Raw genomic sequence first — 21435 nt, forward strand, 5'->3', positions numbered from 1 at the left:
TTTCTTAGGGCTAGTTCACACGGAGCAAAATGGCACGGAATTTGATGTGGAATTCGCCTCAAAATCCACTTCCTCACAATAAAGTCCTATGTAAACCAATAGCGTCCTTTTATCCATTAGCGTTTTTTCCACTAGCAAAAAAAGAAGCAACATGACCTTTCTTGAGGCGGATTCCGACTGCAAAAAGCAACGGGAGTTAATGGGAGGCGGAAAAACCGCTAAGGGCTAGTTCACACGTGAGTAATAGGGGAGGTTTTTGACAGCGGATTTCGCGTCCAAAACCTCCCCTTATAATGGTGGTCTATGGAGACCGCCGGGCTTCTGTTCTCCGCTAGCGGCGAGCTGCTGCTAGCGGAGAAAAGAAAGGACATGTCCTTTCTTCAGGCGGAAGCCGCGCTGTCTCAGTCGCGCGGCTTCCGCCCCCCGCAGCTCCCTCCTATGTCGGCTCATTCATTTGAGCCGACAGCAGAGGGTTAAGCCGCGACAGCGATGGTCGCGGCGGGCGGGTTTTGACAAGAGAGAGACGCGGCTCGCCGCGTCTCTCTCTGTGTCAAAACCCGCGCGGGCAGTTCACGTGTGAACTAGCCCTAACGGTTTTGGATGCGGTTTTTGGCAAAAAAAAGAAATGCTTCCAAAACAGCTAGCAGTTTTTTAAAGGTCCATACACTGTGCTGGAGGAAAAAAACCAAAACTAAAAACGACTCCAAAAACCGGCTGGGTCATAGACCCAGCCGCAATACTAATATAGCCGTGACCTAGGGAGGAGGAGTAGTATCCGGGGAGGAGCGGGGCAGATGGAGCACAAATAGTGGAAGGGCGTTATTAAAGGTATGACCTGGTGGGGTCCTCTGAGGCCTTTGGGAATGCCCAGGGTGCTCCATGGGTTTAATTAGCATAAAGAAATAAAGCAGTTTAAAAAGAAATGGTAGGGACACAGAAATTGTATTGTATTGTATTGTATTGTATTGCAGTCTATGGGGCATGCAATCAAACGATTACAAGCTCAAAACCTCTAGAAGCGGCTAATGAAATTAGTTAAAAAAATAAATAAGTAAAAAGGTTTTTAAAATTAAAAATTAAAAAAAGTTTTGAAATAAAAGTAAATAAAAAAACCATAAACATATTATACATCCCCATGCCTGAAAATGCCCAGTCTACAAACATATAAAAATATTTTGCCAAAAACGAAAATTGAAAGTGCCTGTGTCAGGAAGGAGTTAAGAACTTGAATTGGTGGGAGTGGTGAAAGGTCCTGTTTAAGCTCTTAGTAGAGATGAACGAATATACTCGATCGAATACCTCGGCCGCATAGCTCCCGGCAGCAGGGAAGGTGGGAGGGGCAGTAAAAATTCCAAGCCCCGGAAGTGTTTTTGCAGCAGGAGCTATGCGGCCGAGGTTTTCAATCGAGTATATTCGCTCATCTTTAGCTCTTAGTACTATTTTTTTTATTCTGAAGTTTTGTGTATTTTTTTTATTTTTATTTGGGTTTTATTTGAGGTACACTCTAGTGGATAAAACATAGTGATTTGTTCTGAACATAAATTTTGTGGTTTGTCATTACAGATGATGATTTTGTGCAATACAAAGGCTAGTTCATTTATGTCTTCATCCCATTTTCTCCCATGGGATAAAAAGGCATTGCTGAAAAACATGTTCATTAGAGATTCATTTTTTAAGAGCTTTTCTGTTGTTTGGATTTTGATGTTTATTCTCAAATATTCAATGTTTTGTGTTGTCATGAAATCAGTATTGCATTTAATATACATTTACATATTTCATGGTATTTTTATTCTAACAGATACTTTCAAAAATGTCTCCTACATCTCTGAAAATCACATTTAGACAGCTGCATAATGGATCTTCATTAACACTACAAGAGGTTCTAACTATGGAATACAGATTAAGCCAGGCATGCATGGTAAGAAAGTACATATTGGAACAAACATTAACCCCTTCCCGCCGATGGCATTTTTTGATTTTCGTTTTTGACTCCCCTCCTTCTAAACCCCATAACTTTTTTATTTCTCCGCTCCCAGAGCCATATGAGGTCTTAATTTTTGCGGGACAAATTTTTCTTCATGATGCTACCATTAATTATTCTATATAATGTACTGGGAAGCAGGAAAAAAATTCAGAATGGGGTGGATTTGAAGAAAAAATGCATTTCTGCGACTTTCTTACGGGCTTTGGTTTTACAGCGTTCACTGTGCAGCCAAAATGACATGTCCCCTGTATTCTGTGTTTCGGTACGGTTCCAGGGATACCAAATTTATATGGTTTTATTTACATTTTGACCCCTAAAAAAAATTCCAAAACTGTGTTAAAAAATTTTTTTTCTAAAAGTCGCCATATTCCGACGGCCGTAACTTTTTTATACGTAAGTGTACGGGGATGCATAGGGCGTCTTTTTTTGCGGGGCCGGGTGCACTTTTTAGTTCTACCATTTTCGGGAAATGTTATTGCTTTGATCACTTTTTATTCAAATTTTTATCAGAATCAAAACAGTGAAAAAACGGCGGTTTGGCACTTTCGACTATTTTTCCCGCTATGGCGTTCACCAAACAGGAAAAATATTTTTATAGATTTGTAGAGCGGGCGATTTCGGACGCGGAGATACCTAACATGTATATGTTTCACAGTTTTTAACTACTTTTATATGTGTTCTAGGGAAAGGGGGGTGATTTGAACTTTTAATTCTTTTTATATTTTTTTATATTTTTTTTAACTTTTTTTTTTAAATTTTTTTTTGCATTTATTAGACACCCTAGGGGTGTTGAACCCCAGGGGGTCTGATCACTAATGCAATGCATTACAATGCTAATGCATTGCAAAAAAGCATCCTTTCTTTTGCAGGCTGCATAGAGGATTTGCAGACATAGAGGATTTGCAGACAAGCCTGGGAGCCTGTACAAGGCTCCCGGCTGTCATGGCAACGGGACGTCAGCCCTGGAGCATGCTCCAGGAGCCGGCGATCCCGGCCAAAATGGCGGCGCCTATGCGCCGCTGGGAAAATGGCGCCTCCGGCGCCTTTGACCGCGGCGCCGGAGGGTTTAATGACTCCGATCGGTCCGGGGACCGAACGGAGGCATGAGAGCCGGTTGTCTACTGCTTAAAGCAGTAGACACCCGGCGGCTATGGCGGCCGCCCGGCTCCCGGGCGGTCGCCATAGTTACAGACCCGACATGCGCCGTACTATTACGGCGCATGACGGGAAGGGGTTAATATTAAATGGGAAATTTCAAATCCATTTCAAGTAGAATAAGAATATAAATTTGAGAGAGATCCTTAAAGAAGACCTTTCATGGTTTGGGGCACAGGCAGTTCTATATACTGCTGGAAAGCTGACAGTGCGCTGAATTCAGCGCACTGTCGGCTTTCCCGATCTGTGCCCTGGGTAAAGCGCTATCGGTCCCGGTACCGTATTGCTTTATAGTCAGAAGGGCGTTTCTGACAGTTAGCCATGGACACCCTTCTGTCCAGCAGGCCTATCGCGCTGTACTGTGGAGCGGGGAGGAACACCTCCTCCCTCTCCTGATAATACTCATCTATGGACAAACTGTGTGAGCAGAGGGAGGGGCGTTCCTCCCCGCTCACACTGTACAGCGCGATAGACGCTGCTGGGCAGAAGGGTGTCCCCGGCTAATTGTCAGATACGGCCTTCTGACTGTAAAGCGATACGGTACCGGGACCGATAGCGCTTTACCTGGGGCACAGATCGGGAAAGCCGACGGTGTGCTCAATTCAGCGCACTGTCAGCTTTCCATCAGTATATAGAACTGCATGTGCCCAATCTGATGAAAGGTCCTCGTTAAAAGTTAGGTTATCTGTCGGAGGGAGACTGTTAGTTGGTTCTTCTACAACTTTTCTTTCTCAAGTTGGACTGCTATGAAATGTATCAAAGTACTTTATTTCTAATATACCAGTTTATTTTGCAATGCATTCTCTAAATCTTATTTTTTAGTAAACCTTCTGTAGGTTTATCTTTCAGATTACGTTTGTGTTTTTTCAACCTTTTCTCAGAGTATACAGCTTGCATTGAACAATCTTTTTGTTTGTATACTTGCTGTACCATGCCATAAAAGTACAGAATCAGCATCCACAGCTGACAGTGGGTATTAGCTGCAACATATAGCTGTAATACTCATGTATTACCTTGTGATCAGATATTTTAGTTTGTACTTAGATGCTACAGTCAGTCTAATTTGATTGAGACCCCGCGATAACCTCAGGGGTCCATGTTGTTCCTATGGCAGCCTAGTTTCTGATTAGTGATCCCAGGTCTGCCTTCTTCATCCCTGCATTAATTAGTCAGGGTTGACAGCTGTTATAAATGTGTGTTGCAGTGTATATGAACAAGTAATTAGGTGATTGCTTGTTTAAGTAAAGAAAAAAAAGTAGAAAGTTCAAAGATATGTAAAATAAATATTAAATCCTCAGCTGCCCTATGAGACCCTGGGCATACTATCCAGTATCTACACAAACGCAGATGTTGTCACCAACTTGCATAGTTCTGGCACCCCAGGCCCTGGCACAGCCAGACAGCAGCCATTATGGGAAGGGTTGACACCTTACTTATAGCAACCTTGCTGCTAAATAATCTCATTAACAACCCATTTTCCAGAGACTTTTCTATTCCACCCTGCTTTCTCAAACATTTTTCTGTTCCTCATGTAAAGCAATAACCATTATAGCATTATAAAATTATTTAACCTGCACAGAATTGATTTATGGTCATCTTGCCTCACAAAAAAACAATTGACCAAAAAGTCATCAAAGTTGTCTGTACTGCAATTTCTCCCGAGCATGGCAATAACAGATACAATTTCCTGATCAGAGGGACAGCATTTACCACATATCTGTTGCACTTCTTGAACAGAATGACGCAAACAGAGTGGCGATTGTTACTTTAAACTGGGAAACATGGCTGTGATTGGTCAGATCAACCAGTTACAACCATGGAAAGGGTTGGACCATATCAAATGTCATACTGTAGGCAAAATGATGATCAGTGTTATCTTGGGCAACACCAATCATTACAATCAATCGGGGAAGAAAAGGGAGGAATACTCAGCCACCAGTAGCAGTGTTAAATGTTCCACGATATCCTTTCACCACCTTCACTTTCCTATATAAACAGCCGTCGCACGGAACTGTCTCCCTCGGCTCGGAGCTGTGTAGCATGCAAATCGTTTGAAATAGTACCAGCGCAGCCTCACGGAAAGTAAAAACTCCTCTTTATTGTATCCACAACTGTAAATCTTCACACGCAGGTTACAAACATGGAAACTGCGCCAGACTGACGCGTTTCGGATAAAATAGCTTCCTTTCTCAAAGACTTTGAGAAAGGAAGCTATTTTATCCGAAACGCGTCAGTCTCGCGCAGTTTCCATGTTTGTAACCTGCGTGTGAAGATTTACAGTTGTGGATACAATAAAGAGGAGTTTTTACTTTCCGTGAGGCTGCGCTGGTACTATTTCAAACGATTTGAACACCAATCATTACCCTCCACTGTGCCATGAACGTTTTTTGGCCTTGTTAAGCCGTGATTGTTTGGTCATAATTGACCGAACAATCACAGTATCGTGAATTTAGGAGGGGGGTTGTGTGCCGAGATGATCTGTTTTCATAGACAGCAGCCATCTCTGATCCGTCACCGCGTTTTAAGAAAAATGCATGACCTGATAGTACATCAAGTTGTGGCAGTGCATTGCCAAGCATAACTATCCTGTCATGTGTTACGAGGGGTTAAATAAACACCATGGATAACCTGTGCAACAGAAGCAGCACTTTTGCATTGAGGAGCACAACACTTAAAGGGAGTCTACCACCTCTACTAAGCATTCCACCATGTTACAGAGCACATTACATTGGTAAACAACACACCTTTGTTATGTATATGGTAGACTATTCATGGTAGTTGAATGGTCATAGTGGAGTTGGAAGACTCCCTTTAATATGAGAGCAGTGTACAGTTTTATTTTTGTAAAAGGGAGCTGATCATCCGAGCTTCTTTTCATAGTACAGGATTGTACTTGAGCATGCATAAACCATCACATTCACCATGTAAACTAACAGGCTGCAGGCACAAGTTCATGTTCCTTTGCCCTTTAATTCACATTGTGTAGTTATGATGGAGTTTGAATTTCCAACTTGCTTACAGCCATTTGCACAACAAAGTTGACCTTTTACATATAAGATACCCATCAGTCTTGAGATTTTGCTCAGTTCATTGAGCATATACTGAACTTATATTTTCATGTGTCGAACTGTTTTTGGCTTTATCTGAAAGCATATTATATTCTTGTTTATATTACTGTTAGGTCCGGTTCACATCTACGTTCGGGGTGTCCGCTGGGGACCCCCCTGAACGGAAATCTATCCACATACAAAAGTGGTTACGTAAGGAAACTCGTGAACCCCATAGACTATAATGGGGTCCGTGTGTTTAGGCTCAGTTTCCACACGAGAAATACGGAGAAAAAAGTGCTGCTTCCAGGACTTTTCTCTCCGAATATTTCATGCAGATAAGGGAACGGAATGGCTCGAACACAGATGTGAATTGGGCCTTACACTTTAATAAACAGAGAAATTAAAATAAAGAAATTGTATTTACTTTTATCATCTTGGTATCAAATTTCTGTATCTTTCATGTTTGCATAAGGACTAAAGTATAAGTATGGGTTTGGATTGTGAAAATAATCCAGAGAAGTACTAAAAAGATGCCAAAAAGATCCATTGTGAAGCTTTCATAATATATTCCAGGGCCTGTAGAAAATTTTTAAAATGAAAATGAAAACCGCGAAAAAGCATTCTTATGGCAGTCACAGTGTTTCAAATAAAACAAAAAAAGTGTTGTTGTTTTTTTCAGAGAGGACATGATTTTTATGAAGGTGTAAGAGCAGGTAAGTTGCTAGTTTACCAAATAAAGCTAACTGTAGATGTAAAGAATTTGTGTTGTGTTTTTTGTTTGTCTATTGTTTTGCTTGCCATTAATCAACAAGAAAAGTTGACAGTATTAAATGTGATAATGTAATGGCATATTGCCCATATTAAAGCTGTATGCAATTACTTTGAGACGGTAATAACTTTTTCAATAGTAAGTGTTCCAGCCATTACTGAAGATCAGTCAGCACTGACTGTTTTTTTTGTACCATAGCCAAAATGATCATCATTGGATACTGAAAATTGTTCAGAATAACAATATTGTAGAGGAAAACAATAGTAATTTCACATTGTATTTTTGCTTTTTATAGCATTCACCATGATAATATCTTTCTGTCTGTTGCACAGTAAAACTTTTTTAAAAAAACTTTGTGTAGTTGCATCTCAGGACCCATAATATTATTATGTTTCTGGCAGAAAAAAATAATAAACAGTAAAATAGCTTATATATTTATTTTGCACAACAATTCTGAATTGTCTACAGTACAATTTCAGGGTAATATACTAGATTATCATCACGTTTTATTTAACATTTTCAGGTTACAATTTTTGCATTACTTATATTAACATTCTTCACCTTGTGGGATTACTGATACGTTAATTTTATCCTTTGGGTCATAGCAGATATGGCAATACGAGTATAGCTTTTTTTTCTTCTAAATGTAGAATATAGGAATATGTCTGAACAAAGTCTTTAAACCATTTTAGACCTTGCTTACCTTATGTCAGAGATAAAACTGACGGGGGGTGACCATATCAGGAGACCTTACTAGTTGAGAATTAATGTTTATGCATACTAGTAAACAACTTCACATTCTACTGTAGTGGTTCCCAACTTTTTCGAACCATGGGCATTCCTGGGAAAAAAAAATCCTCAAGGCACCCTTACCAAATTATTTTACCAAAAGATAAAAAAAAAAAAAAACAAAACAAAAAAAAAACCTACAACTTTAATCTGTTCTTTTTTTTTTTATGTAGATTGTGCGCCCCATATAGGGATCACAGCGTACATTTTTTATTTTCCTATCAGTATGTATTTGTAGAAAGGGAGGAAATCAACGCAAACATGGGGAGAACATACAAACTCCTTGCAGATGATGTTCCTGGCAGGATTCAAACTATTCTGGGTTTTTTTAGCACAGTTTTTGAAATTCCAGCTGTACCATATCAAAACTGCATGCGTTTTTCGGTTGTAGTTTTGATGCAATTATAACTGCATCACAAGTGCACCATGGGACTGCATCTTCAGAGGTACATCATCCTATACATTCCACCCAGTACATACAAAAATTCACCTTTTACTATCAACAGGCTCCCGTCATGGCCCCGCATAGTATCTTTCTCTCCAACACCATGCAGTACATGATCCCAGACACCAAATAATGCTCCCCAGTGGTTCCCAGAACCTAATGATGCTCCCCACTGGTACGCAGACGACTAATAATGCTCCACAGTGGCTCTTAGACAAGTAGTAATATTCCCCAGTGGCTCCAAGGCACGTAGTAATGTTCTTCATTACCCCCCAGGCGAGTGGTAATGTCCCATGTGACCCTCAGACAAGTAATAATGTCCTCAGTGGTCCTCATAATGCTCACCAGTGGACCCCAGGCAAGTAGTAAAACTCCCTAGAGGCCCTCAGGCAAGTCATAATGTCCGCCAGTGGCCCCCTGACACCTAACCATGTCCCCCAGTGGACCCACACTGTAGTTGTGCTATATAAATAAAAATAAAAAAACACTACTTGCCCACCCTCTGTCCCCAAAGCTCTGTGATCATCGTCCTCTGCAGATTGATGCAGCAGGTCTTCGTCTGAGCAGTCATGCAGGAAGCTAAAGTCTTGCTGCTCTTTTCTATTCAATTGATTTGGCATCCTAAGTCATGCAGCCATATTCCTATCAGCACCGCAGTTGGAAATCACTGCTGTAGTGGGATGCGGGCAGTGGGACAGTTGAAGAATGTGAGCTTGTGAATAAAGAACATAAATACTTATAAGATAAGAGATAAGATAAGATAATCCTTTAATAGTCCCACATTGGGGAAATTTCAGCATGTTACAGCAGCATAGTAATACAGGTACAGGATAATACACAGTAATATATTACAGACGTAGACACACATAAGCTGAGAAGAGTCCATAGCAGCTAAGGAAAAACGGAAGAGAAAGAAGGAAGACCTCATGGTCATCGTCCTAATCATTAGTTCTCTGTGCGGAATGATCTTCGCTTGGTTTGATGTAGGTTATACAGCCTGGTCGTGGTTGGAAGGAAGGACCTGCGATAGCGCTCCTTCTCACACTTGGGGTGAAGCAGACGGTCACTTACAGTGCTGCCAAGTCCCATCAGGGTCCCATACATGGGGTGGGATTTGTTCTCCCGCATGTAGGTCACCACAGACAGTATCCTTCTGTCACCCACCACCTGTACTGGGTCCAAGGGGCTCCCCAGGACAGAGCTGGCCCTCCTGATCAGCCTGTCAAGTCTATTTCTGTCCCTGGTTGATATACTGCTCCCCCAGCAGGCCACACTGAAAAAGATGGCTGAGGCAACCACAGAGTTGAAGAAGGCCCTAAGAAGTGTCCCCTGGACTCCGAAGGCCCTCAGCCTCCTGAGCAGGTAGAGTCTGCTGTGGCCCTTTCTGTGCAGCGCCTCCAGGTGATCAGCCCAGTCTAGTTTATTGTTGAGGATCACGCCCAGGTACTTATAGGTCCTGACTATCTCAATACATGTTCCTTGGATCTCCACTGGGGTCGGAGCACCTCTCCATTTACTAAAGTCCACCACCATCTCCTTGGTCTTCCCAGCATTAATCCTGAGGTGGTTCTGCTGGCACCATCCAACAAAATCCCAGTTTAAGTTTCTGTATTCCCTATCGTCGCCATCAGTGATAAGGCCTACTATAGCAGAGTCATCGGAGTACTTCTGTAAGTATCAGCTGGATGAGTTGTGCCTAAAGTCAGCAGTGTACAGTGTGAAGAGAAATGGGGCAAGAACTGTAACTTGTGGTGCCCCCGTACTACAGATCACAGTGTCAGACACACCGTCTTGGGCTCTCACATACTGAGGGCGGTTTGTCAGGTAGTCTAGTATCCAGTTGGACAGGTGGTGGTCCACACCACCAAGGTTCAGCTTCTCCCTCAGTAGCCCTGGCTGAATGGTGTTGAACGCACTGGAGAAATCAAAGAACATTATTCTCACAGTGTTCCCGGGTTTCTCTAGGTGAGAAACAGCTCTATGAAGAAGGTGGATGATGGCGTCATCTACCCCAATGCCCGGCCAGTAGGCAAACTGGAGGGGGTCCAGAGCGGAGCTCACTAGGGAGCGTAGATGTGTCAGGACCAGTCTCTCTAGGACCTTCATCAGGTGGGATGTCAGTGCTACAGGTCGGTAGTCATTGTAGCCCATCGGGTTGGGTTTCTTTGGGACTGGTACCACGCAAGATGTTTTCCACAGTCAAGGTACCACTCCCAGCTTTATACTCATATTGTACATGTGCGTAATAATGCCACCTAGCTGGTCACTGCACATATATTCTCTCACAAGGATTTGTGTTTCACTTAAATGGAAAGTTCTACAAAGCTTGGGCAATGCCATGCGCAATCTTTATATGTCTTCTTCTGTTAACTTGCTCCTGGGTTATTGGAAGGAGAAACTAGTGTTCAGTGAAAAATTATTTTCCTCATATTGAGTGCTTGGGACTATGGACTTATTATATAGATGACATTATTTGTAACTTAATGTAAATGTAAATTTTTTTCATATTTAGCTACAGTGGTCCCCAACTGATCAGGAAAACCGTAAACTTTTGTCCCTCGTTCTCAATGAAATGGTAGTCAGGCAGTACGTGCACCTCTCCATTCTTTTCAATAGAAAAATCAAAAACATTCTTTTCAATAGTAAATTCAAAATTATTGATTTTATGTCCCCAAATGTCTTTTTATTCTGCAGAATTAGTATCTCAGAAAAAAATAATATAAATGAGGTATCACCATAATCGTACCGACCCTCAGAATAAAGGAAACATGTTACTTATACTGTAAATGTAAAAAAATTAAAAGGTAAAATGCAATGCCAGTATTGATTTTTTTTTTTTTTTTTTTAAATCTAGCAAAAAAAAGAGTTAATAAAATGTATTCAATAAGTAGTAGCCACCCAAAAATGGTGTCATTACAAAATGCATCTAATCCCGCAAAATTATATGGCCACGTCACCGGAAAAATAAAGAAAAAATAGCATCTAACAATGTGACGACAAAAACCCAAAAAAATCACCAAATCATTAGAACACAACTGACTGCAGCAGGAAAGGAATATATAAACTGTGTGAGCGTATATGAGGGCACACCCCAGATTTAGAGCTTATGAGGGAAAATACACCAGAAGTGACCCCCAGAGTGACTCCCCCAATCATAGGAGCTACTGGGACATAGTAGGGAGTTTGTTGTTTGTAATGTACTCTGCACCGCGTACATATTCCCTCTTCACCATCCACAGTGCAGTCATGTCATACTAATACTCACTACACCCCCTGATATATTCTTTGAGGGGTGCAGTTTTCAAAATGAGGTCACTCCTTTGGGGAATCCACTTTTCTGTTACTTTACAGGCTCTACAAACATGACATGGCGTCCAGATACCAAACATCTGAATCTGTACTCCAAAAGCCGCATAGCGCTCCTTCCCTTCTGCGCCCTGCTGTGTGCCCAAACTGCAGTTTATGCCACATGTATGACACTAATATACCAGGATAACGTACATAATGTCATATGTGGGTATAAACTGATATTATGGTATAGCTGTACACAGATGGGAAGAAGGGTCATTTCGTTTTTGGAGCACAGACTTGATGGTTTGGTTTTTGGATACCATCACACTTTTGCAGAGACCTTAAAATTGCTCCTACAAAATGAAGTCACTTCTTGGGGAATTCCAGTTTACTGTCACCTTCAGGGCTCTGCAAAAACAACATGGCGCCCAGAAAGTACCTCTAAATCTGTACCCTAAAAGCTAAAAAGTGAAGTGTTCCTTCCCTTCTGAGCCCTGCTGTGTGCCCAAGCAGCAGTTTATAATCACATATATAATTTTTTGACCCCCAGGATGGCCCACTTAATTGTTTTAGGAGTGCAGGTCTCTGACCATACAAAGTGGGTACAATGTATTGGGCACTGAAATGGCAGATTTCTTTAAAAATTTAAATTTTCATTTTGTATGTTAATTTTTGGGAAGCAGTTTTAGTCTTAAAATGATAATACCTCTTGATACATTCCTTGTTGGGTGTAGTTTCTAAAATGGGGTCACTTTTGTTTCCATTGTATAGATACTTTAGGGGCTCAGCAAATGCGACATGGCACCTGAAAACTATTCCAGCCACATCTTCCCTCCAAAAGCCAAATAGCACTCTTCATTCTGAGCCCCACCATGTTCCCATACAGCAGATTATGACCACATATGGGGTATCGCCGTGTTCAGGAGAAATTGTTTAACAAACTTTGGGGGGCTTTTTCTCCTTTAACCCCTTGTGAAAATGAAAACTTTTGGGATAAAGTGACATTTTAGTCATTTTTAATTTACACATCCCAATGTTAGTAAAGTCTGTGAAACAGCTGTAGGGTCAAAATGCTCAGTATGCTCCTTGATGAATTCTGTGAGGGGTGTAGTTTCTAAAATGGGGTCACTTTTAGGGGGTTTCCATTGTTTTGGTACTTTTAGGGGCTCTGCAAATGAGACTTGGCACCTGAAAATTATCCCTACAAAATCTGCTGTTCAAAAGCCCAGTGTCGCTCATTCCCTTCCATGCGGTGCCGTGTGCCCAATAATCAGTTTACACCCACATATGGGATATTTCTTTGGAAGAAATTGCATGATAAACTGTCTGCATTTTCTCCTTTAACCCTTTGTGAACGTGTTAATTTGTGGTCTAAATGAATGTATTGGAGAAAAAAAAAAGCCTAAATTTCACCTCCATATTTTTTTTATTCTTATGAAATGCTTAAAGGGTTAACAAACATCCCAAATGCTGTTTTGAATTATTTGAGGGGTGCAGTTTTGAAAATGGGGTGATTTATGGGGGTTTCTATTATATAGGCCTTTATAATTCCTTTCAGAACTGAAGCGGTCCCTAAAAAATTGGTTTGGGGAATTTTCTTGTAAATCGCTGTTAGGGTGCATGCACACTACGTAACGCCGGGCGTGTATGAGAGCCGTACACGCCGGCATTACAGCAGACTGCCGAACACTTCCCATTCACTTCAATGGGAGCGCTCGTAACAGCGGCGTTTACGAGCGCTCCCATTGAAGTGAATGGGAAGTGTTCGGCAGCCCTGCTGTAACGCCGGCGTGTACGGCTCTCATACACGCCCGGCGTTACGTAGTGTGCATGCACCCTTACACTTGTAAGCCTTGTAATGAGGCCAATACAAAGCAGAGATATGGTAGATAATATTTAGTCATGTATTTGGGTGGCATGACTATCTGCCTGAAAAGCAGAGAATTTTACATTTTGAAAATTGCAATTTTTTCCAAATTTCCATCAAATTTCCTATTTTTTTATAAATAAATACAAAAATATTGATTAGTGTTTACCACTAACATGAAGTATAATGTGTTACGAAAAAACAATCTCAAAATGACTTGTGTAAGTTAGTGTCTCAAAGTTATTGCCATTTAAAGTGACACATGTCAGTTTTGAAAAAAGAGGCTTTAAAGGGATCCTATCATTAAAACTCATGCACCTGTATTCATAAATCCATCCCTGTTTCCTGGATTTAAAATTCCCTCTCAAAATCTAAATTTTCATGTCATCGGTGATATTATGATCTTTCTGGCAGAAATGTTTTGGCGCGGGAAGGTCCATTCTTTGTTGTTTAATTGTATGGCGATGTGAATTAATTCTCATTCTGAGCTTCTGGCCAGTCTCTCCAACATACAGATTTTCGTTGGAACATTTGGCGCAAATTATTAAATACACTACCTTAGGTGTGTTACAGGTGAACGTACCTGGGATTTTATATTCCCTGTTAGAGTTTGGTATCTCTATCCTGTCATTGATCAGTATGTGAGGGCAGGTTTTGCACCTTTATCTAGTAATAAACCTCTTCCCCCTCCCTTCTGAAATCCTATCCCTATGTGTCCTGTTGTATATAAATATGCAGCCTTTAGAAAGTGTTTTTAGATATATATCTGAAGAAGAAGCCGAGAGCTTCGAAATGTTATATTCTGTCATGAAGCGAGGATCATCTTTAATTATGTTCTTTACCTCTTTTCATGTTAATGTCAAAGTGATAGAATATGATTCATCCTGCAGTTTTCCGAAATCTTCACAATTTTTTTTTTTTTTCCTTTTATTTCCCTTTCCAGCAGGGAACCAGACTCCCATCGATGATCTTTTCTAAGACTTAATAATTTCTTACACTATAATGTCTGCTATAGTTATGTCTCCTCTGGTCTGTAAAGTGCTATGGAATATGTTGTCAATCCAAGGAAGCAATTCTGTTCATCAGCAAGGGAATATCATACTGCCAATGAATAAAAACAGTGTATGTCCATTCACTATCAGATTAACCCCTTCAAGATAGTACGGAGGCAATCAATAGTATATAGTAAGTCAATAAACCCAAATCCACTGGTAATAAAATTTGTTCAAATAAACAGACCAATGTATTCCTATATGTTACCTACTCTGAAACAAATATAAGCTCAATTATTCCTCAGCATGTTTCCCCCAAATGAATTGGTTCCTCAGAGAGATTGATAAGCCTAAATACAGGTAGATAGATGGTCTATCTATCTATGGCTCCGATATTGCAGTAACAACCGCAGTTCCTGGAGCCCTGTTGGTGAGCTCCAGTACTTGTAAAGCGCTGACTAGGGGGTTAATTTGATGAGAAGAGACACAAATCAGCTGTTTTTGTCCTATTTATGGACACATTGGGGAATCGCACTACTACGCCAACGCCTCTGTTTTATATTTGCCCTACAAACAAATGGGTAATTAGTAAGTACTGGTCCTCCATTTTCACTGCTTAGTGGTTCTCCCATAAAGATATCAATGGGGGATACTTATATTTAGCAACACAGGTTTCTCTAAATACACCAAATATCAGAGCCTCCTATGTGGTTTGCATAGTGGTGTTTAGAGTGATGCTGGCAGTAGGTTCTGAGACCTTCCAAAGGCTTATATGTGCATTCTTTTACATGCTGTGATCTGTGCTTATCATCTTTTCACTGATGACCTCTTATGATTGAGCCTTGGGCCCATTTTTGGCTTTTGCTAGATATTAATAAAAGTTAATATTTTTTTTTTTTTTTTTCTCATCTCCTCTGTGAATTACTGGTTTCTATGTGGATGGGACACTCCATACACTGAATTACTTCCTCATGCTTGTTCTATTCCAGTTCCCTGTTAGTTTGCTCAGGTCGCAACTTACAAACGTCTCACTCTAGCTCATGTAAGCTGGCCTTCCATCTTTTCTTTCCAGTTCCTTCTCTTTCTTTGGTATATATTTTACTGTCTTCTCAATACTCCTTCAGAAGCTCCTGCCTGCCTGATGAGCTTTCTACAGCCATGTACTAAGGATCACTCAATTTTGTCTTTGACTTTGCAACAGTGAGTTTACATCCAAGGGGTGACTGGCCAAGAGGTCAAAAAGTCCTGCTTCACATTTCTTCCTTATTTTTGGAGTTCTATTTTTCTTCTTTTCTTGCTGAAAGGTGTTCATTAAATAAGGTTTCATGATCTTTATTTTTTTTCAGTGGCCATGGTTAAGAGGCTTTATGCCTTGAAACATGTAGGATAGTTGTTAATCCACCTCTGCACTTGGACCATTAGGGATTTTATTTGGAGTATAACTCCCCTGAAATAAAAGTCAAGTTTTATTCCCCATCGGTGATGGATCTCAGAGTGCTGGATTTTTCATTTATCCTCTCTTATCATCATCATCATTAGTATCTTATGTTGAATCATGATCTTTGAGGTATCTCTCTAATCTTCTAACCCTTATGTGGTGGCTCTTGAATGATGTTGTCAACATTGGCTTTTCCAATTTGATCTTCCAGCCTATCCTACATAGTGATGTGGTGGGATTGTAGAAAAAGACTCACTTGGGGCATTTACACAGAGTAAAGTTGCTCTGATTCAGCCCCGGCTCTGACGCACTGGCGCACCAATATTCCGGAGTTGGAGGATGAGACGTTCCAGGATATTTTAGAATCTCCTCTATACGTTTCACCCTCGGCCAATAATAAACTAATTCAAATTTTTATCTTGCATCAGTGCTACTTAACCCCGGCCCGTTTACACAAGATGGGTCGTTTGCCTGGCCGAATTGACTTAGGTGTCCATGTCCTCGCGCGGATTTCTGGCACATGGTGTGGAGTTGTCCAATTATACAAACCTTCTGGAGGGGGGTGGTAGACCTCTTGGCAGGCGTCCTGAATCGCCCTGTTCCATTTTCTCCTGAAGTCTGCCTGTTTGGCGTGCTGGAGGAGGAGGTGTGGCAGCATCATACCCGAATTTCTCTTTGGGAGTGTTTATTTTACACCAATAAGGCTATTGCTTTACAGTGGATGGCCCCACAGTCTCCATCGGTATCTCAATGGCGGAAGCTGGTTAATTCGATTCTTCCATTTAACCAAATTATATATAAAGGGAGGGGCTGTCCCCAGAAATTTAATATGGTATGGGGAGCATGGTGTGATGCCCCCGCAACCCAATACTCTGCCTCCTCAATGTGTTCAGCGCTGGACGCCTTTACGTCTTGAGAAGGGACATCTACTGGATAGATCAATGGCCCCTTGTATCAATATAACATGTGATTACTGACGCTGTGATACTTTGTTCATTATTGCGCTTTTTGATGTGGTGGGTGTGTTTGGGCCGAGATGGGATGGCGATGTGGCATATCTTTGTTTGTTTGAGATTTTTACTTTACTTTACTTTATGCTCTTTTGTGAATGTACTTTTCCTGAATGCATTATTTGCTTTGTTATATCATTTTCAATAAAACGAGGTAAAAAAACCAAAAAACAAAGTTGCACTGATTCTGCCACGTTATCGTGGCAGAATCAGCGCTGATTAAAAGACTCCTATTGACTTCAATGGGTTCCGTTTAACGCGTGGAACCCATTGAAGTCAATGGGAGTCTTTTTTTATCAGCGTTGAATCTGCTGCGAGTTATTGTGGCATAATCGGCACCACTTTATTTCGTGTGAATGCCCCCTCACTCTACTATTCTCACTGCACACCATCTGGTGCCAGGTTTTGTTGTAGTAACTGGTATCTTTTTGAGCATCTATTTCATGTATTTATTGTCTGTTTGAGAAAGTAGAGAGGGAAAGCAAAATAGCGTAGGCATCATATGCTGGGACCAATAACCAGCAAGGTTTTATGATTAAGCTACCATTGAGCAATCCTCCCAGAAAGGTGTGTAGCCCTGGCGTTGTAAACCAAAACATGAAAACTTTACCTCTCCATTTAGGCAAAAACCACTGAGTTTTACAATCCCTGCAAAGTGGATCAGATTCAACACAGTGAAATATGCATATCGGGCGGGCTGCAATTACCAAAGCCGTCGCAGTTTTGTAAATTGCAGCATGTTAATTATACCTACAGAAACGCCAGCAATTTCGCTAAAGGTTTAATTGAAGCAGAAAGTCCACAGAGGAAACCTTTGTGATCTATCTGTATAAAGCAATGCAGGAAAAACTGCAATGTGTTGCCGCAGTTTTCCCCGCAGCACTTTTTTTTTTACTGCAGGCACCTACATGGGGCCTTAGCCTAAAATGGTTTTCCCATCTGACCAATCAGTCCCCATCATTCAAAATAATAGGGAATTTTTCCCCCTATCGGAAACACATGCACTACTCCATTCATTTCTATAGGAGCACAACAGATAACTAAGCACTGTACTATGGCTCTCTCTGACATTCCCATAACTTCCCCAGATGGGAAAACCACTTTAATACAACTCTGGACAGCACTGTCAACTCTAAAATGACACTCAGTGGTGTAAGAGTTAAAAAAAAAAAAAAAAAAAAAGCACAATTTACACACTGTGACCTCCTCAGAGGTCCAACCGGTGAGGGTCTGCAGTCAACAGCAATTTGCAAGCCCTGCAGTGGGACACTGATAGAAGCATCAATGTCACCTTGGTACCTGGGTATGGAGAGATTCTGGGGATTTTGCCCAGAATTTCTTGGTGCTCCTTTATAGGTTTCAGTCATTCACTAATGGTTGAAAGTGACTGTTTCATATTGAAAGGGCTTTTCTAGTTCTTTGTTTTTATGATCTATATCAGTATAGGTCATCAATAAAACATCATTGGGGGACCCACACCTGGGAGTTCCGCTGATCAGCTATTTGAAGGGGGCCACGGTGCTCATGTGAGCATTGTAACACTTTCACGGTTTACATGACGCACCATCTGTTTAATGGTTGCTGTGCAATGAACAGTCTCATCTCATAGTAGTGAATGATGTGATGTAAACAGTGAAGGGGCCGTGGCAGACACATGAGAGCCGTGGTCTATTCTACAGCTGATCAACATGAGGTCCCTAGGCTCCATTGATCTTTTATTGACGACCCAATGTTCAGTAAAAAGTACTGGACAATGCCTTTAACATTTATAGTTTTCTGTAATTGCTTTGTGATATAGTTATACATGAAAAAAAAACAGTAACTCTTTGTTTCAACCAATTCTCCTCTGTGTAAAGGTGTAGAAGCAAGGCTATGTTCACATTACCGTTGTTAATTTCTTTTGCTGTCATCTGTCATAGTATGATAACAATGGACATTAGCTGTTGCAGAGTAAGGAACCACAGACTGTCCCCACTGTCATCAGTCACGTTTCTTTACTTTTGTAACGGAAGAAAAATTCCTGCATTCATGGCTTGTCTTCCAGCAGAAAAGTAAAAAAGCTTTCGGCATAAAGAAGCGTTCATCATATTCTTTACATTGAGGTGAATGCAGACACTTGATGGTTAAGAACAACGGACATTAAATAATGGTAGTGTGAATCCCATTCATTGGCAATCAAGTCAACAGAGTGAGAAAATCTTCAAAACTCTGCAAAATTTTTAATTATTTATATTTTCAAAAATGTTTAACTTTTACTTGTCTACAAATCTAAATATGGTTATGGAAAATCCCCTTTAAATTTTTTAGGCATTAAAAGCCCCCTGGAGTGTAAAGTTAAAATGAGAAAAATGCATATTTTAACAGTTTCCTCTCCACATGTTGATTCTTAATAGAGATGAGCGAACACTGTTCGGATCAGCCGATCCGAACAGCACGCACCCATAGAAATGAATGGAAGTACCTGTGACGCTGACTTTGCCGGCGGCCGGCCGGCGGCACAGGTGCTTCCATTCATTTCTATGGGTGCGTGCTGTTCGGATCGGCTGATCCGAACAGTGTTCGCTCATCTCTAATTCTTAACTGTTTACTGAAGGCATATAGGATAAAATGGAAAACTGACACCTCTTGAGTCTAGACACCTAATATTTCTTGATAATTCTCTCAATCCTCAGAGGGATATATCTGCTAAATGTGATTGAGAGCAGGGACCAGAAATTCACTGGAGTCAGAGGCCATAAAACAATAAAGCAACACAAATGAAAAAAGGAAAATAAATGGATTAAAAAAAAAAACTAAGATAAAAACATGAATCCCCACACACTAGGATCTTGAAGCTCTCATTTTGGGAGATATATGGACGCCTGATCCTCATTGAAGATTTGGTTGAGCAGTACCTGAATCTCATTTGATTCAAATTGTTTTCTTTTTTTTTTATGAGAAGATGAGAATTTTTGTTTTTCTGTTTGAGGCTGTTTGATTGACTGATTGTCAATAGTCCAGTCAGTCTCTGACAGACTGTTCAACAAATCCCATTTACTCTACTGTTATTTTCTGTATGCAATTACAAACTGTTGTTGACCGTTCACTATTTTATGAATTCTATTCTTACATGTTATACAAACCATCATAAATGGAATGGAAATGTTTCATAAAATGTAAAGAAAAGGTAGAAATACAGTTTGACACCATTATCATTTTTAATATTAAATAAAGCGAATCGAAGTATAGAAGTTCTAATAATACTATAACATTTTAATCATGTAAAATTCTATTTGTTGTGTTTAACTTGACAGTGCTGATTGACAGAGATCAAAATCCAAAATGGAAGCCAGAACGGTTAGAAGATGTGACCGATGAATACCTGGACAGCTGCTTTTCATCACTTGGCAACAGTGACCTAACATTGTAATGTAAATAAGACAATAAACTTTTAATAATACAATATTATAACAAGACTATTGTTATTTTTGTTCTGCATTACACAGACTGTCATAAGAAAAAAATCTGAGTTATACATTTTGGAAGGCGAAGATGTAAGATATGGGAAAAGTCTCAGACCCTTAAAGTATCCACTTGATAATATTGATGGCCATTAATACTAGGTGTACTAGATACTGGATAAAAAATTTATTAAAATGTGATCAAAGCAGTAGCAATTCCCTAAAATGGTATAACTGAAAAGTACACCCGGCCCTGCAAAAAAAGATGCCTATGCCCTATAAGTATAAAAAAGTTACGGGTGTCAGAATGGCGACTTTTAGAGAAAAAAAAATCTTGTCACGGTTTTGGATTATTGTTAAGGGGTTAAAATGTAAATAAAAACATATAAATTTGATATCCGCAGAATCATACCAAAATATAGAATACAGGTGACAAGTCATTTTGGCTGCACAGTGAACACCGTAAAAACAAAGCCCAAAAGAAAGTCGCACACATGCAATTTTTTTAAAATCCACCCCATTCTGTATTTTTCCCAGCTTCCCAGTGCATTGTACAGAATATGAAAAAAAAACAAAAAAACTTTTTAAGTCTTCAGTAGGTGATACCTTTTTTTTAATGGCTAACTCATAATGATGACAGAATATGACGTTTCGAAGCTTCCTCTGAGCTTCTTCAGATATGACTGAAGAAGAAGCTCAGAGGAAGCTTCGAAACGTCATATTCTGTCATCATTATGAGTTAGCCATTAAAAAAAAGGTATCACCTACTGAAGACTTAAAAAGTTTTTTTGTTTTCTTTCATATTTCATAACCACTGGCTAACACGGTACCAAAACAAACATTTTCCTTGTACAGAATAGTAAATGATAGCATCATGAAGAAAAAATTGTCCCACAAACATTAAGACCTCATATGGATCTAAGAGAAGGAAAATAGGAAAGTTATGGGCCTCGGAAGGGAGGGGGGAGGGCAGTCAAAAATGAAAATTGAAAAATGCTCATGGCAAGAAGGGGTTAAACATGGATTTTGAAGGAACTCGGCAGAAAGGTAACTCCAAACTCCAACTCCATGTTGGAGAACTAACCGCAAGTTTTGTGAGGATGTAGGTTTGTTCACCACCTTCTGTCTCTTCATGTAATCCCAGACATACTTGATGATTTTAAGATCTGGGGTCTGTGGGTGCCATATAATTGCTTCCAGGACTA

The 21435-nt window shown here is 40.3% G+C and overlaps 1 protein-coding gene across 1 annotated transcript in view; it reads left to right on the plus strand.

Annotated features, from left to right (window-relative positions):
* Nucleotides 1–20226, plus strand: part of HIBCH (3-hydroxyisobutyryl-CoA hydrolase) — a 285341-nt gene extending 265115 nt beyond the window's left edge. Inside the window, exons 13-15 of the mRNA XM_075285159.1 lie at nucleotides 1799–1918; nucleotides 6869–6902; nucleotides 20084–20226. Coding sequence (XP_075141260.1) covers nucleotides 1799–1918; nucleotides 6869–6902; nucleotides 20084–20199 — 270 coding nt within the window. The 3' untranslated portion in view covers nucleotides 20200–20226. The remainder of the gene's footprint in view (nucleotides 1–1798; nucleotides 1919–6868; nucleotides 6903–20083) is intronic.
* Nucleotides 20227–21435: the final 1209 nt, after the last annotated feature.

This window comes from Leptodactylus fuscus, chromosome 8, assembly GCF_031893055.1.
Source record: "Leptodactylus fuscus isolate aLepFus1 chromosome 8, aLepFus1.hap2, whole genome shotgun sequence".
Lineage (NCBI taxonomy): Eukaryota > Metazoa > Chordata > Amphibia > Anura > Leptodactylidae > Leptodactylus > Leptodactylus fuscus.